This window comes from Hyla sarda, chromosome 1 (assembly GCF_029499605.1).
Source record: "Hyla sarda isolate aHylSar1 chromosome 1, aHylSar1.hap1, whole genome shotgun sequence".
NCBI classification, from domain to species: domain Eukaryota; kingdom Metazoa; phylum Chordata; class Amphibia; order Anura; family Hylidae; genus Hyla; species Hyla sarda.
The window spans coordinates 350,874,132-350,891,200 of NC_079189.1; the positions used below are offsets into that span (position 1 = coordinate 350,874,132).

At 43.7% G+C, this 17,069-nt stretch overlaps 1 protein-coding gene across 7 annotated transcripts in view; it reads left to right on the forward strand.

The window, feature by feature from the left end:
- Window positions 1–17,069, forward strand: part of MPDZ (multiple PDZ domain crumbs cell polarity complex component) — a 151,274-nt gene that overhangs the window by 63,445 nt on the left and 70,760 nt on the right. For 5 of the 7 annotated variants that reach the window (XM_056521362.1, XM_056521352.1, XM_056521381.1 and 2 more), the window contains 2 exons: window positions 8,522–8,720; window positions 13,728–13,769. In XM_056521362.1, the coding sequence (XP_056377337.1) occupies window positions 8,522–8,720; window positions 13,728–13,769 (241 nt within the window). The remainder of the gene's footprint in view (window positions 1–8,521; window positions 8,721–13,727; window positions 13,770–17,069) is intronic. The other 2 variants (XM_056521371.1, XM_056521408.1) reach the window with 1 other exon arrangement.

Below are 17,069 nucleotides of genomic sequence, written 5' to 3' on the forward strand. Positions count from 1 at the left end.
TCTTGTATGAATATGTATAACAGTTATCTTGATGCTTGTGTGTTTTCCAAAATGCTGGGTGACAGTCGCTTATGGCATTACAGTGCTCCTGGGGGGTGTCATACTGTGTTCCACCAACCCTGACTGTTATAGAAATCTGTGTTGTTAGATAAAATTGCATCCTACACATTTTTTAGCTGTTACTGCACTTTTGGCATTCTGTTCACTGTAAAATCTGGATATGTAGTCCTATGGTTTCCAGCAAAAGGCAAAGAGCATATATCATGGATTGTAAAAAATGTGGATAGTTTTGAAGTTGTTTTGTCTGAGTTCCTGTTAAATAAAGAAACCATATATACAATAATGGAAGGCCAACTCACCTGCTAAGGGACTAAACAGCTGAGACTGGGATAACCTGGAGAGGCTACCGCAGTATTCCGGCAGAAAAATCCGATTTCGGCTAGAAGGCGCACACTATAGAGTAGTGAACAATAGCAGACTTTATTAAGTTATATAACTTGCAGATCCCCACTCTTTATCACAGATAACTCCACTACTGACTGGCTTCCTTAAAGGGGTACTACCGTGGAAAACTTTTTCTTTATTTAATCAACTGGTGCCAGAAAGTTAAACAGATTTGTAAATTACTTCTATTAAAAAATCTTAATCCTTCCAATACTTTTTAGGGGCTGTATACTACAGAGGAAATGTTTTATATGTTTGGATTTCTCTTATGTCACAACCACGGTGCTCTCTACTGACCTCTGCTGTTCATTTTAGGAACTGTCCAGAGCAGGAGAAAATCCTCATAGCAAACATATGCTTGAAAGTTCCTAAAATGGACAGCAGAGGTCAGCAGAGAGCACTGTGGTTGTGACATAAGAGAAATCCAAAAAGATAAACATTTCCTCTGTATTATACAGCCCCTAAAAAGTACTGGAAGGATTAAGATTTTTTTTATAGAAGTCATTTACAAATCTGTTTAACTTTCTGGCACCAGTTGATTAAAAAAAAAAAAAAAGTTTTCCACTAAGTCTCAGGGGTGGAGGATTGATACATCATACCACACATGTAGTTAAAATACAATTAGTAGCAAACATAACATCAAATTTGCTAGAAACTGCGAGGCTACAATGATATATAACTAAAGCTAATATAGGTAGAACCTCTGTAGTTTTGCCTATAAAGATGGAAAATGAAAAAATGTAATAGTAATAAAAATGCAAATAGCAATAATGATACTAATACTAATATTACGAAATAATATCCCAAGTCCTGGATGGAACAAGAGAATACTGGAAACAATATAAATTCACTGCAAATAACCAGGCAGCCTTAAATAAAGTCTCAGTTATGACATATCACGGGACTGTGACGTTATTTCTGTTGAACAATATCCAATTATCCAGTGCACATGGTAGATCAGACACCAGCAGATGTTACACTCTATCTGCAGCTTTTAAGCGTGTTAATAATCAATGTTTAGAGCTGTCTCTCCTTCTCCATGTTTTATTCCGTTAACTTAGCAGCTCAATGTGGAGCCATAAGGAAACTGTCATTTCTCGGTCGCTCTTCATTGGGGAATACCTATACTGATGGTTATATGCTCTTGCCGCTAGGCCACTAAGAGGCGCTGACACTATGGAAAAAAATTCGGCTCCTCCCTGGCAGGATATACTCGCCCACTTGAAGTGAGGTAATCAGCTAGTGTCAGTAGGAGGCAAGACACAGGTCTGGGAGCTGCCCAGCCCTGGATTTTTTTTTAAATTATTTTCTATTAAGGGCTGTTTAGGTTTTTATCTCCCTTTTTGTTTCCCTTTTTCAGGTGAGGGTTCAGGCGCATGGTGCTACCTGTTCCCCCATATGCGACAAAGGGGCACAGAACATAAGAGTATGGGCCTTCAAGCCCTTATGGGCCAGTGCCTGGAGATTGTACCCTGGGTCCGGGTCCCACACTGCCCTTGCTCGCCCCGCTATCATAGCCTGGTATGATGCAGCGTGGCCTAATGCTAGCTGAAGCCATCAAGGCATGAGTATGTGGCAACTAAGGTGAGTATGCCCCCCATTAAGGCCCCCCCCCCACGAACGAGCAGTAGCAGCCCTGTTTCCGGGGCTTTTTATGGCAACTAGGGTGGGGGTCCACGCAGTGATTGGTTAACACTGCTATTTTATTCATCTCTTGCTGTGGCTATATGCTCTTAGCCAGCGCCGGAGCCGTCTGCATGCCAACTGGTCTGCCGCAGACCCACCGGCTCTCCCCTTGCTCCTAGCATATGCTGGGAGCTGCCACCGCCTCACCTCTCGCCCGGGTCTGTGCTCCTGGGGTGCTCAGCCAGAAGGAGTCCTGGGGGCAATGACGACACATAGCTCCGCCCTTCTCCCTGAGTCAGCGCGTGAACCGGAAGGTCAGGATGCGTCTCCTCTCTAGGTTTGCACACTGCAAGTGTCCTTTCCTTTACATTGGTGCTTCTCCCAGCACCACTCATCCACCACTGCAGGGGTGGGGGAGGTGGGGGGTCTGCGGCACTCTGTTGACAGAGTGGCTCTGTTAGCTGCTCCCGTAGGAGCAGCCCGGCGGGAGCTCCTCCAGCCGGCCCACTCTTGTCCTCTGGCTCAGAGCCATGCAGCAGCTTAGCAGGCGCTTCTATAGCGTGCTGTTTCATCCCGCCCCCGTTACAGGGACTGCTTGCATATGTTCTGTTCCTACTGTGGGTGTCCTAGCCCTTCATGGAGAGGGGTTCCTGCTGGCAGAAGTTATGCGGGGGAGACCTGCTCTCCACGCCTCCTCCCTGCCATATTTAGTTCACTAAAATAAAAAAATAAAAAAGTTCCTCTCCACTGCTGTCACTCATGTGCCCTCCTGTGGTCATTCTTTGAATTGTGCCCTCAATTTCTATGGGTCCCTCTTGTGATATCCATTAACTATTACAGGCCTGTAATATCTGTCCTTATCAGTTTAATATCTGCTGGGTTCCTTCTAGGGACTGCATAAGGGGGCCGATTTATTTGCTTCTGTCCGTCACCTTGTACCGGACCTGATATGGCCCCCCCCCCTCACCATGGATGGCACTGGCCGAATGCCCTCACAAGGGCATGGTCATTCCCCGCGGACGCTAAGGTCACTTTCGCAGTTCCCCCTCTGTCATGTCCGCTGGTCACCCATCAAGGGGGGTGTTCTTGGTTTGTCGTACAATATGATTCCCTCCTTCACAGGCTGCCGCATCCGGGGTTAGTGCTCCGGATCCCCACGTCCAGTGCAAGGCCTGCGCGGAAGTGTCCTTGCGTGGCAGGGACTGGACCTGATATCGATATGCCGGACAGTAGTCTCGTCTGTCACTCATCTCACAGCTGCCGCATCCGCGACTGGATGTGCACTGCTTGTGCGAAGTATCCACAGGAGTGACTCGTTGTCTACTATGGACCCATACCAGTAAGCCAGACAGTGGTCTGCATGGTTTGCTTCTGCCGCCTGTCATTCATCACACAGCTGATTTATCTGCGGATGGAGTTCCGTTCCCCCACTACTAGTGCAAGGTGTCTGATGGAGTGCCCTGTTGTATACTATGGACCCATACCAGTAAGCCAGACAGTGGTCTGTGTGGTTTGCCTCTGCCGCCTGTCACTCATCACATAGCTGATGTATCTATGGCTGGAGTTCCGCTACCTCACTGATGTGCGAGGTGTACGAAGGGGTGAACCAGCGTGTACTATGGACCCTATACGGGGTGATGGGGATACCATTCACGGCTTCTCAGCCTCCCCCATTCTCAGGGTGGCGTGGATACTATCCATGGCTGTTAGGCCTCCCCTCCCTCCCACATGCGACAAAGGGGGCACAGTGATCGCCTATCTGGCTGTCTCCCCATTTTCGCCAGCGCCTGAAAGTGTTCTTATTCAGGCAGACTGTTATCTGCACGGTTTCTGCCACCGTCAGTCTCCCATCTCAGGGCTGCCATGTACGGTGTGAAGAATCTGGATGTGGGTCCCTGCAGTTACACGGGACTGATGCCAGTCAGCCAAACTTCGTCTGCTGGGTCTCTGGCACTGCCAGGTTGCTGTTAGCTCGGCCGCACTCCGGTACCCTACTTTCTGTGGTAGGGTTCGAAGGAGTGATCCTGTGCGTTCAAGTATCCTTTACCAGTAAGCCAGACGGTTGTCTGCATGATTTGCTTCTGCGTCAGGTCAACTTCCATACATTTTCCACTCCGAGAACGGACGTTCAAGTAAACCAATACCGAGGTGTAGTTCAGAGTGAGTCACCCCATGTTGCTCCATGGGCCTTATACAGTGCACCACATACTGGTCCACAGGGGTTACCAGGTCCCTCTCTACATGCCTGTCACTCTCATAGCTGAGGGTTGGTGGCCGCTTTCAATGTGTGGCTCTGAATGCGGGACCCGGTGTGGCCATGGTCCCTATGCCATATAGCCAGACTGTGTCTACATGGTTTCTAATAGACCAGATCACCTCTCCCTTTCCTGCCTCTCCTGCGACTGCAGCCCGGTGACTTTTTTTCCATGTGAAGTTCCACACAGTGTGTCTCTGTGGGTTCATTGCTCCTGTTATACCAGTCAGACTGTGGCTGCTTGTTTCCTGTACCACATACCTCCTTCATCTCTTGCATCTGTGGCAGCAGTTCTGGTGTGTGGCACCATTAGGAGATGGGATGTGGACGTTTCCTACAGGTTCCATAGCCTTTCACAGCAACAGCAACACTCTCTGTTACCATTTCTAAGAGATCCACGTTTGCTGCTAGGCGCATTGTTGTGACACACCGTTGGGTGCTGAGCCTGTCTTACATGCTGCCGGACTTTTGGATGTCTGTGGTTTATTTCGTGTTTGCAGTCTTTGTATCCCACTACTATTGTGAGGTCTCCATATCCATGTCCCGCTGTACGTGTAGTGCCCACATTCCTTCTGTCGGTGGGGTGTGCATCGGGCCTTCCTGTAGTTTGGTGTTCACAGGTCTGCGACAATTGAACACCTCTGTTGCCATAGGGTGGCATTCCCCTGCTCCTACAGTGCCTGGCACACTTGACAATTTCCCTTTCATGGGGGTATAGGGATCAGGAGGTTTGGCATGGTAAGTGCCTGAGTTTCATCCCGACCATCCCTGTTTTTCCCTCCACTAGGGGCATTATTTCGCTGGGCGCTTTCTACTGCTGAGATAGAGCCATCTCTCTCTTCCCACTATATAGTTGGGGTATCCAGCTGGGCCCTTGTTTCGCTGAAAGCATTCGGAAGAGCTTTGCAATGTTGGCCTGTGTGCTCACTGCCCACTATTGCAGCCTGGCTCTCTTCCTGTTTCTTGATTATCTACTGCTGTTCATGCAGCCATGGCACTCTGCTCTGTAGGGGGGTTTATTCAATCATGTATGGCTCGGCAACAGCTGGTCTAGCCACCATCTGTTGTTTGGGTCCTGCCATTGCTCTCCTTCCCCCTCGGCACACTCCCTGGTAGGGTGTGTTCCTCCTTCCCTTGACGGTGTCAGTCGCACTACACTGACACCACGGTCTTCTGGAGAAACCTTCCTGTGTTCAGAGCCTGGGTTTCCCAGACGGGTTCCCTTTTATTTCCACCTACGTTCCCGTTCTGACGGGTTGTTGCTTCAGTGTGCTCTGATCCGCTTGGGCCCATGACTGGTTGGTCTCCTTGTCTTGGACACTATCCTGGGATGCTGTGGAGTGCCCTCTTTTCTAGGTCGGCCCTCCTGAGTCTTGGGCCTTAGTGATGGTTGAAGTCTCGGGCATGTGTAGCAATCCTGCACAGACTTCTCTGCATTCCCATTTGTGGGGCGGTCTCTCTGCGCTGCACTTCTTCTTGTCTCGACACATTTGTCACCCGAAGCGTTTCACGGACGTTTGGTTTCCTTACCCTTCAGGTGTAAGTCTTGCAGGAGACTCGGGAACCTCTTTTTTTTCCATGTCGGACACTCTGGTGTTCCGGGATGCTCTTTTTTAGGGTCTTTTGTTCCTTTTTTGGCCGTTTATTCTTCTGTGCCAGTCCTCCAGGTGACTCAGGTACCTCCCAGTTTCCGGGCCTATCGTTCCGGTGTCCCGGGATCCCCTTTTCTGAACGTTCCGCTCCTTTTTATGGCCGTTATTACCTTCCGTCTCTTCCATCTGGGTTCTTGTTCTCTCAAGATGGAGGGCGTTCCAGACGTCCGGATTACACCAGTCGAGCTATTTCGCTTCCCAGGGGCTCATGGCGGGCCCCTGGATGGGGGTTTTGGGTCTGCAGATGTTCAGTTTATCGATCTTCTGAACCAAGCCTCTCTTGAGCCGGTTTCAGTCTTTCTTTTTTCCAGTGGTTTTCTGGTCTCTACCTTCTGTACTCTCCTTCTGTCCAGGCATCCACTGCTCTCCCTGGTGTTTTTCCGCCATGTTCTCTTAAATCGGTTGACTCTGGATGGGGCTCTCTTGTTGTGCCCTTTTCCATTTCTGTTTTCCAGCTGGGCTGGCCCTCTGTCTGGTTCTGTGTTCCTTGGAGTTGTTTTCCTACTTCCTTCCAGGATGGCCCATCTGGCTTCCTAGTCGACCTTTTTCTTGTCTCTCTATGTGACATAGGTTTAGAGTCACTGCGAATCACAGTCCCTTCCTTTGGCGTCGGAGTACATCTCCATGGACCTCAGGCCTTATGGACGAGTGTGTTCAGTCTCGGCACTGATACCTTTTCACTAGTGGTTGTTCTTCCCACCCTAGGGGACTGCTTTTGTACATCCCATCAGTATAGGTGTCCCCCAATGAAGAGCAACTGGGAAAAGGAGATTTTTTTTGTACTCACCATAAAATCTTGTAGCCTTCATTGTAGCCTTCATTGGGGGACATTGCACCCACCCATTTCTTCATTTTTTTTGGTCTGGATATTCCTTTCCGGCTATTGTTTTTTTTATTTTTTATTTTATCCGGGATTCTTTTCTAGGGTCCTTCGGACATATTTCTTTGTTGGCTTCTCCTACTGCTTTGTGACAAAACTCACTACCTCACTTCCAATGGGCGGGTATATCCTGCCATAGAGGAGCCGACTTTTTTTTCGTCAGCGCCTCCTAGTGGCAAGAGCATATACACACCAGTATAGATGTCCCCAATGAAGGCTATGAGAAAGAGATTTTACGGCGAGTACAAAAAATCTCCTTATTCCTAGTCTGAGGACTAGTTACCTGTCACCAGTAGGAGTCCATTTCACTTCTTAGTGGCTTTCCTCATATATAAGAACATTAAACGTTTTAGTTGTTATCTTTAATGAGATTGTAGCAAAACAAATTTGTATTTATAAAAAAAAGTTGCAATATGGAGGCAGTTCCGAAAAAAATTTAAAAAACCGCTTAACAGAAAAAAAATCTGACTTTGTTTCATGAAATAGATGGTCTATCTTATTCTTTAAATAATTTTATATGATTTTATAATTTATTTATTTTTTAAACCGTGGAAGTGGCCTTATGGATACTTATTGGTCCTGGTGAGGCCCCATTTAAAGGACATCTGTACTGCATGAATTTTACATATTCCGGTGCCTGGGCTGCAAAAATAAACAAACTAAACTTTACCTCACCTTCCTTGGTTCCCCCGGTTGCTCAGGTATAGGCCTCATGGTCCTCTGCTGCAATCCTCTTGCTGCTTCCTGGGGACGGGAATGTCACAGAGCCGTCAGCGTATCACCGGCCGCAGCAATGTCCCGCCTCGGCCGGTGATAGGCTGAGCGCACTGTCATGTAAGGAGCCGGCCAGAGCTCCTTACATGACAGTGCGCTCAGCCTATCACCGCCCAAGCGGGACATCGCTGCGGCCGGTGATACGCTGACGGCTCTGTCACATTCCCGTCCCCAGAAAGCAGCAAGAGAATTGCAGCAGAGGACCGTGAGGCCAATACTGGAGCAACGGGGGTAGGTAAGTTAAAGTTTAATTTGTTTATTTTTGCAGCCCGGGCACAGGAATATGTAAAATTAATGCAGTACAGATGTCCTTTAATTAAGAGACAACTCTTTACAAATATAAAAGTGTTTATCTTGACAGATACAAGATAAGTGTTTATCTTGACAGATATCTCAATATTACTGCAATGTGTGAACATACACTAACATCAGTGACATAAATGTTGACCCTCATCCCCTAAAAAAGTATTTGATAAATTTGCTGGGCAGGCAATCCACTGTATACTTTCTCAATCACAGCCTTAATGGGTGCCATATTATCTAAGTAAATGTCATAACTCTTCATTAGATTGTTTTGTTTTTTTATTTTGCACATAAATGACAAACATTGCTGTTTTTTCTCATCTATACAATAAATTTAATAATTATTGTTGGAACGCCCCTTTAAGCTACAGATAACAGTATATTTCTAAATAATATAAATCAATCTCTAGAGCTTGTGCTGATCTTTAAGTAATATAGAGGTAGTTATTGAATCATGGTTAATAAGCAGCATTAGAGAATAGATCATGACAGGTTTTTTCTTTTTATATTCACCCCCATTAAAATGTCATATTTTTTTTTATTAACATTGTTTTTTTTATTGATCCACTTTATATTTACTTTGGCTAGGTATGACTGTAAGCGCTAATAAAGATGGCTCCGGTATGATTGTCCACAGTGTTATAAACGGAGGCTCCATAAGCCGTGATGGTAGAATTCATATTGGAGATTGCATATTGGCCATCAATAATGAGTCTACTGCTAACTTGACCAATGCCCAAGCACGAGCTATGCTGCGAAGACATTCCTTACTTGGACCTGATCTAAGGTAAGAGGGTCGCAAACTGTTTTGTATTTGGGAGATTGATTTATCATTTCTTGATCCAGCAGAAAGTGACAAAATTTAGCAAATATTTTGCGCAAGCTCTGTGCACAGAAATTGTGGTGAAAAATGGTAGTTTGAGCTAGATTTTTTTGCACAAATGATGGAGTTTGCACAATTTTGCCACTCTGCGAAGGGAATGATAAATTCCCTTCATAGTGTTTACGTTCCATCATCTTGTCATATAAAGACCATCAATGATTTTATTAACATATACATATATATATTTATTGTTGATTATTTATGGTGTATAAATGTAGCAGAGCTGAGTGGTAGCAGTAGTGTACAACTGTGTGATGTCCAATCCTACTGGGGTTGACTTATAAAACATTTGAGTGGTGCCAGGTCTGTGGTAAGGGTAACAAAAATACAAAACAATAATCCATATTCACCTGCCCGACTCCCCCAACTGCTGCTCAGATGCTTCCAATTCCTGCGACTCACCTCTGGTTCCTGTGATTTGTCGACCCCACAAGAACTTCCTGTTCAGCCACTTCTGACTTGGAGTTGGAACACAGCTGTATCCATTGATTTGGCCGAAAGTATAGTTTCTGCATGGTTAACGCTTCTTAAGATCCAGTAAACAGTGGAGACTGGGAGCTTTGGAGAATTAGCTGTATCAGATCTGGATAGGTTAGTATGCTTTCTTTTTTGTTTTTATGTCATCCTGAGTCAATTAAATAAAAAAAAAAAAATCTGTGTAGAAATTTACCTCCGGTGCTGGTTGTAAATATGGTGTGTATTTATAACAGATTTTGTCCTATTGACTATTTTGCAAAAGTTGGATTTATTATGTAATGAGTAAAAATAAATTTTTTTGGTTTGCATATCTGTAGCAAAATCTCCAGTTGAGAATATATAACAAATCTGCAATAAAATCCTTTCAATTTAGTGCAGATTTCTGCTGTGTAATTAAAGGGGTACTCCGGCCCTAATACATCTTATCTCCTATCCAAAGGATAGGGGATAAGATGTATAATCGAGGGGATCCCGCCAGTGGGGGACCCCCGCAATCTGTCATTGCGCACCCACCTTTGTGAGCTCTCCACAGCACTGGATGCTCCGTGTGTGTAGCGTGACGACCATGGGGCCGGAGTATCGTAATGTCACGACTCCGCCCCGTTTGACGTCAGTGGCGGGACCCCCGCGATCATACATCTTATCCCCTATCCTTTGGATAGGGGAAAATATGTATTAGGGCCGGAGTACCTCTTTAAGTACAAAAATGTTGCAGTAAATCCACAGCATTTTCGCTACCTGTGGCAATACCGTAATGTAGTCCTTTTATAAACATGGTGGTGGGGGGGGAGTTGGAGCTACTGGAGCATTGTGGGAACCCACCATAGGTGCCGCTACAGTTCGATGTTCAAGATGATGACTGAACGCTCTAGAATGTCTGTGGCTTACCACTGCCACAGGTGTCCTAGCACAATCTAAGCTTTGACATGATTCTGCCTGCTGCCACTAAAGGCAGTAAGTGTGTCTCCCTCAGGGCCATATGTAGATAACTACCTAAAGTGGGTCCTACCTACAGGGCAGTCCTGTCATTGGGCAAACTACTTTGCTCAATATAATGCATGCTCTATATAATAGTTTAGCACCTTGTAATGCTTGTCAATGTACATGTGAATGCTTCTCCTGAAGATGCTGCAATCTGTCTGCATCTTTTCTGGATCTCACAGGTATTCTCCTCACACTGGTGAAAGCTGGATTATGCACTGTGCTGAGTGAGCAGAGAAGAGCAAAAACCACCCCCCCACTCCCCTTGTTTTCAAAACTAAAAAGACAGAGACCCCTAGTGGCCATGTTTTCAAACATTTATTTCACATCTTTAGCAAAAAAAAAAACGTTTTATGAAGTATATTAGGAAAATGCTCAGTTTTTGAGGAAGTGTTAAATGGGAAAAAAGTTGTTTCTAATGACAGTAATTTTTTAAAGGGGGTCGTACATACATGAGGGGGTGGGGGACAAACTACTTCCAGGGGGTCCTACATATGGGGGGGCAGACTATCTTCAGAGGAGTCCTACCTACAGGATGGAGGCTATATGCTTTGAGGGGGTCCTACATACAAACTACTTTTATGGGTGAAAGCTACCTTAATGGGGTTCCTACCTATTGGGGTGGGGCGGACATGCTGCATAGAGGGAAGCAAATTACCTTTAGATGGGTCTTACCTAGAGGGAGGAAAACTACCTTGGGGGGGGGTGTCCTACCTACGGTTTGGACACACTACCTTCAAGGGTCTCGATGGTAAGGTGTGTATTTTTGCTGATGACACAAAGATATGTAACAGGGTTTATGTTCCTGGAGGGATACGCCAAATGGAAAAGGATTTAGGAAAACTAGAAGAATGGTCAGAACTCTGGCAACTGAAATTTAATGTGGATAAGACTTAAAGGTAGGAAGACAATGTAATAGAGCAGCAGGAAACACTAGCAGAATGCTTGGTTGTATAGTGAGAGGTATAAGTGTCAAGGATGTCTTAAAGTGAGGCCTTAAACTGTGAGTGACTACCGCTGTTCTATTTTGCTGAGTGTCGACATAAGCAAATTCACACCAGACAATGTTGGTATAAATCCCCTTCTCCCAAGGAGTTCTGTCTGTTTATTAGAAAATCACATTAGTTTTTTTATCACATTAGTTTTTTCATTTGACAAAAAGAGGAGGTTAAGTTATTACGTCAAAATCATCATGTTACATTTTGATCGGTTGTTTGAGTATTGCATCTGTATATATTAGCATATCTAGCATCCATTTCTTTCTTGGCAAAAGTTCTTCTACCGGGAAATTCCAGAGTTCTCTGTCCGTCAGATATTTTGTCTTTTGACTTCTTATCTTGGTCCTCCTGACGTGATCTCAAGGTCTCCATCTTAGTGACGAGCAAATTGCAAGCTGATTTATGGGTTAAGGGTAGTTTAACAAATATCTTTCTCCAGCATCAGCAATCGCATATCAGTATTAATATATTGATCAGTCATCAGAAACATAAGGGCCATCCTTATCATTAGCAGTAGAAAGAGGGAAGTGCTCATGCCGCTGTACAGAACACTGGTGTGGCCTCACTACGAGTATTGTGCGCAGTACTGGAGGCCTATCTCCAGAAGGATATAGGTACTCTTGAGAGAGTTCAGAGAAGAGCTACTAAACTAGTACATGGATTGCAGGATAAAACTTACCAGGAAAGGTTAAAGGACCTTAACATGTATAGCTTGGAAGAAAGAAGAGACAGAGGGGATATGATAGAGACTTTTAAATACATAAAGGGAATCAACACGATAAAGGAGGAAAGGATAGTCAAAAGAAGAAAAACTACCACAAGAGGACATAGTTTTAAATTAGAGGGGCAAAGGTTTAAAAGTAATATCAGGAAGTATTACTTTACTGAGAGAGTAGTGGTTGCATGGAATAGCCTTCCTGCAGAAGTGGTCACTGCAAATACAGTGAAGGAGTTTAAGCATTCATGGGATAAGCATAAGACTATCCTTCATATAAGATAGGGCCAGGGACTATTGATAGGATTCTGATTATTGGGCAGACTAGATGGGCCCAAATGGTTCTTATCTGCCGACACTTCCTATGTTTCTAAGGGGATCCTACCTAGAGAGAGCAAACTACCTTCAAAGGAGTCCTACATTCGTGGGGCAAACTATCTGGGAAGTTGCTGGAAATGCACAGAGGCGAAGACCTTGACCTGGCAGGTTCTGCAGAGGTGAGTTTTTGCTGGAAGAAAAGTCAGTGACTGATCAGAGAAGAGATCACCAGTAACTGGATAAAACAGTACTTTACAGTAATTTACTTGGCTAATAGAGATATATAAGTATTGCATTGCTTCTGTTCAGGTTGGTATACAATGTCCTAAGTGAATGTTGATGTGGCTAAATACATGCTGATGTGGATGCAGAATCCATGTGTTTGAGTGGAAAACTCCATAAAAAACTGAAAAATCAGTGTGGAAAAGAAGGTGACCTGACGCTTTTCCGTGTATTTCCATATTGGAGGTTCTAAATCCACCTTTATTTCAGATGCAGAGTCCACATGGATTTTGAGGCAGAATTTTCCACTTTAATTCATCATGTAAACAAGCCCTTTCAGTGATTCTACTCAGGACTGGGGCACAGCTGTTCAAAGTGCAGTCCCAAAGGGGTTATTTGATCAGCTCTGCTACATCTGTACAATACTTCACTAAGTGTGTGACTCCGTATGTTACATGATTCCAAATATCATAGCAAATTGTCATAGCATATTGTTTTGTTCTGAGGCATTTCAAGTGTTTTGGAAAATGAAGATACCCTTGTAAAACTCTAGTTTAACACGCTTTACATGGTACAGCAACCTGGTATGTGGAACAGAGTAAGAATGGGGAAATTTCCAAGATGAACATATTGGAATTTTTTTTTATTTATTTTTTTAACTTTTGCTGTAAAAGGAAGGAAGAATTCAGTTTGACAAGCTTTAAAACAGCTGGTTGGGGTTGCAGGTTTGTGTTGTTTTGCACAGAGAACCAGCTGTGCAGCCACTCGCAGAATGCATGTCGTCCCACTTCACAATCCACCTTGCCAGAAGCTTCTGCTATCTGCGCTGTTATAAGAGCCAGTGCTTTGCATAGCGCAGCAGCTGCTCCCAACATCTGTCAGATAATCACCATTATGAAATGGAGTTCACCTGCCCTCACCTAAAGAATCCATTCCTGATCAAGGGAGAGAGACGGATGGCAGGAAAATTTCCTCATCCTTGTTATAGACACACAGAATGAGCAGATGCTTTCTGGGGGAGGTGTTGATAAAAGGGAGATGGGATTTAGCGAACAACACACACACAAAAAAAAATAATCCACCAAATAAAACTCCATGTACTTTTAACTACATATGTATGCTTTGCGCACGCAGCGTGGGGCTTTGGCACTTGTTAACACTATTGTAAAAAGATGCTGCATTATATGCTTCCCATTCTAGATCTTCTCCCGCACCTGCTGATGATCAGGCCCCATTTTATGTGTGAGTATCGGTGATTTGAAAGCTCGGCATGGCCTCTACCCGTCTCTTCACTTCATCCTTCTTAATATTAACAGAGACTGACATCCCTCATTCATCTTCTATGAATAACTTTGTATCTTCTATGTATCAGCGTCATAACTTCTCTTTTAACCCTTTTTTTTTAGAATCTTTTATTACACAAGTGACTTTCTAAACTAAAATTTCCTTGTGTAATGTCAGCATTAACCATTTGTGAGTCTATTGTCCCTTGCATGCACTGCCTGCATGACTAAGTGAATTGTCTTGTTTTCTGCATGGACTGTCAGTCTTCTTTCTCTCCCAACCCTTTCCTCCCCACCTTGAACTGTTTTCCTTGAAGAAAGCAGTGATTGCCTTCCTTGTCGAGTACTTGCAGCTGGAAAGAGGTAAATGTGGTTTGAAAAAAGGACTCGGAGAAGAAAATGTATTTAGGGTATTTTTTTATTTCTTTTTTTATTGAGAAAGTCAAAACATCTTGCCTAATGTGTTATCTGACAAGAAAACCTAGTTGAGGTGTTGTGTGTCTCTTTATTCTAAACTATGAGTTGTGGCAGATACAGTCAATGCATTTGGAAAGTCTTCAGACCATTTCAATGCAAAAAAAATCCAAGCCATTAGTTGGGAAAGACCTGCCTGCAGAGCTTAGAGACCGTCTTGTGTGGAGTCACAGATCTGGAGAAGAGTACACAAAATGTTTTGCTGCTCTGATCCTTTTCCTATGAGCACAATGGCCTCCAAAAGTCCTAAATGGAAGAAGGTCGGATCATCCAGGACTCTACTTTGAGCTGGTCGCACTACCAAACTAATCAGGGGAGAAGGTTCCTGGGTAACGAGGTGACAAAGAACCTAATGGCCACTCTGACAACCCTGCAAAGATGTAATACTATCCCTACAGTAAAGCGTGGTCGTGGCAGCATCATTCTGTGGGAGTGTTTTCCAGCAGCTGGGACAGGGAAGACTGTTATATTCAGCTTTCACTCAACCCTGACCAAAGTACAGAAGTATTCTTTATGAAAACTTGATCCAAAGGTTCACCTTCCAACAAGACAATGACTCTGAACACACAGCTAAGACAACACAGGGGTGGCTTTGGGACAACTCTGTAAATGTGCTTGAGTGGCCCATACAGAGCCCTAACTTGAACCCACTTATACATCTCTGGAGACATCTGAAAATGGCTGTCCACTGATGGTCCACATCTAGCCTGACACAGTATGAGAGGATCAGCAGAGAAGCATGGCAAGGTGAAAGATCAGAAGACTTTCTGAGTGCATTGTGTGTTCTTTAAAGGGGTACTCTACTGGAAAACATTTTCTTTTAAATCGACTGGTGCCAGAAAGTTAAACAGATTTGTAAATTACTTCTGTTAAGAAATCTTAACCCTTCCAGTACTTGTCAGCTGCTGTATGCTTCACAGGAAGTTCTTTTCTTTTTGAATTTCCTTTCTGTCTGACCACAGTGCTCTCTGCTGACATCTCTGTCCATTTTAGCAACTGTCCAGAGCAAAAGAGGTTTGTTATGGGGATTTGCTCCTACTCTGGACAATTCCTAAAATGTACAGAGGTATCAGCAGAGAGCGCTGTGGTCGGACAGAAAATAAATTCAAAAAAGAAAAGAACTTCCTCTGTAGCATACAGCAGCTAAGTACTGGAAGGGTTAAGATTTTAAATAGAAGTAATTTACAAATTGAGTGAGCCAGAAGAAGCGTCCAAACGTGAAACGTCGCTCCTGCTGTGAACGTGCCTGTTTGTCCCATGCACCCGATGTCTTGAATAAAGTAACCATGGAATAGAGTGAGTAGCTGTCCATTTCCTTCTCCTTTGTTTGGATTTACGCTATCTCTGCATCTCTGGGATTGAGCATCACTCGTACGGACTTTTCTATATCTGCGGCAGTAGTGCATCTATTTAAGGGGTTACATGGGCACTCTGGACAGGATTTAAGTTGTAGTGCCGACTTGATTCCTCCCCCTATTGAATTTACAAATCTGTTTAACTTTCTGCCACCGGTTCATTTAAAAAATAAAAAGCTTTCCAGAGGAGTACCCCTTTAAGTAAATCTAAATCAATTTTTTTTGTGTTTGCTATTTTCTATTTGACTTCTATTCTACAGGATTTAGAAATAGACTAAAGCCTATCTTCTAAACAAACTTGAAATATAAGATATGACTAGAGGTAACTCCAATATTACAGACTTCATATACCCCAAGGGCTGACCTATAGGGAGCTGTTTGGTGTGGTCTACACTGGAGACTGTTCTTGTACCTGACATAGAGAGGACACTGCAGTCGTCAGTCTCTGAAAACATTTCTCCCGGATAAGGCTTATAATATGCACCTCTTTCTCACTTCATATTGAAGAGATGTGTATTTCATTAATAACACACCCTTTTTCCCTTGAGATACATGTTACTTATAACCATATGAAGGAGTGAATACATTTTTTAAATCTTAAATGATAGTTTTACATGCAAGGTATCTTAATACATTTTTATATTAATAAATCGGAACAGGAAGGAGTCCAGCGCAACCAACGTGCTGGTAAAAGCTTTATCTTCAGTTGATTTCATTTAGCAAGTTTAGCTACATATTAATAGTTCTGGCTCTCATCACTTTAAACATGGTTGACCTAATTGGGTTTATATACTTCATATTTGTATGTTTTGCTTTCTTTTATTTTAACGCACTTTTTCTAATAAGCCCTCCTAGAACATCTATCGATCTACTGGAAAATGCCATGGGCTAACTAAAATAACTGTTGACTTTCCTCTGACAAGAAATATGGGCTTATTCTGTAGTATGAAGTAATGTTCATTACATTTTCTTGGATTTTGCATCGAAGTTTGCACCCGGTCCTTTTTTCCCCCAGCATATATATATATATATATATATATATATATATATATATATATATATATATATATATATACATATATATATATATATGTGTGTGTGTGTACCTAATAGTTCAACTTATAGAGTTCATTACACATCACAATTCTGCTACGTTATTTATTTTGGCCAAGAAGCACATGCATGCACTTTCCTTGCAAGTATAGGTGACATTCATGGCATGTTCATTATGGTGGGGTTTTTATCATTTGCGTGAAAATTTGGACAATATTAGAAACAGCTGGTGGCACACTATAGGGTCGGGTCACCGGCGGATCTACAGCGTAAAAAACGCTGGGAGTCCTTTACATCTAACCCTACCCTTAAAGGGGTACTCTGCCCCTAGACATCTTATCCCCTATCCAAAGGTCTGATCGCAGGGGTACTGCCGC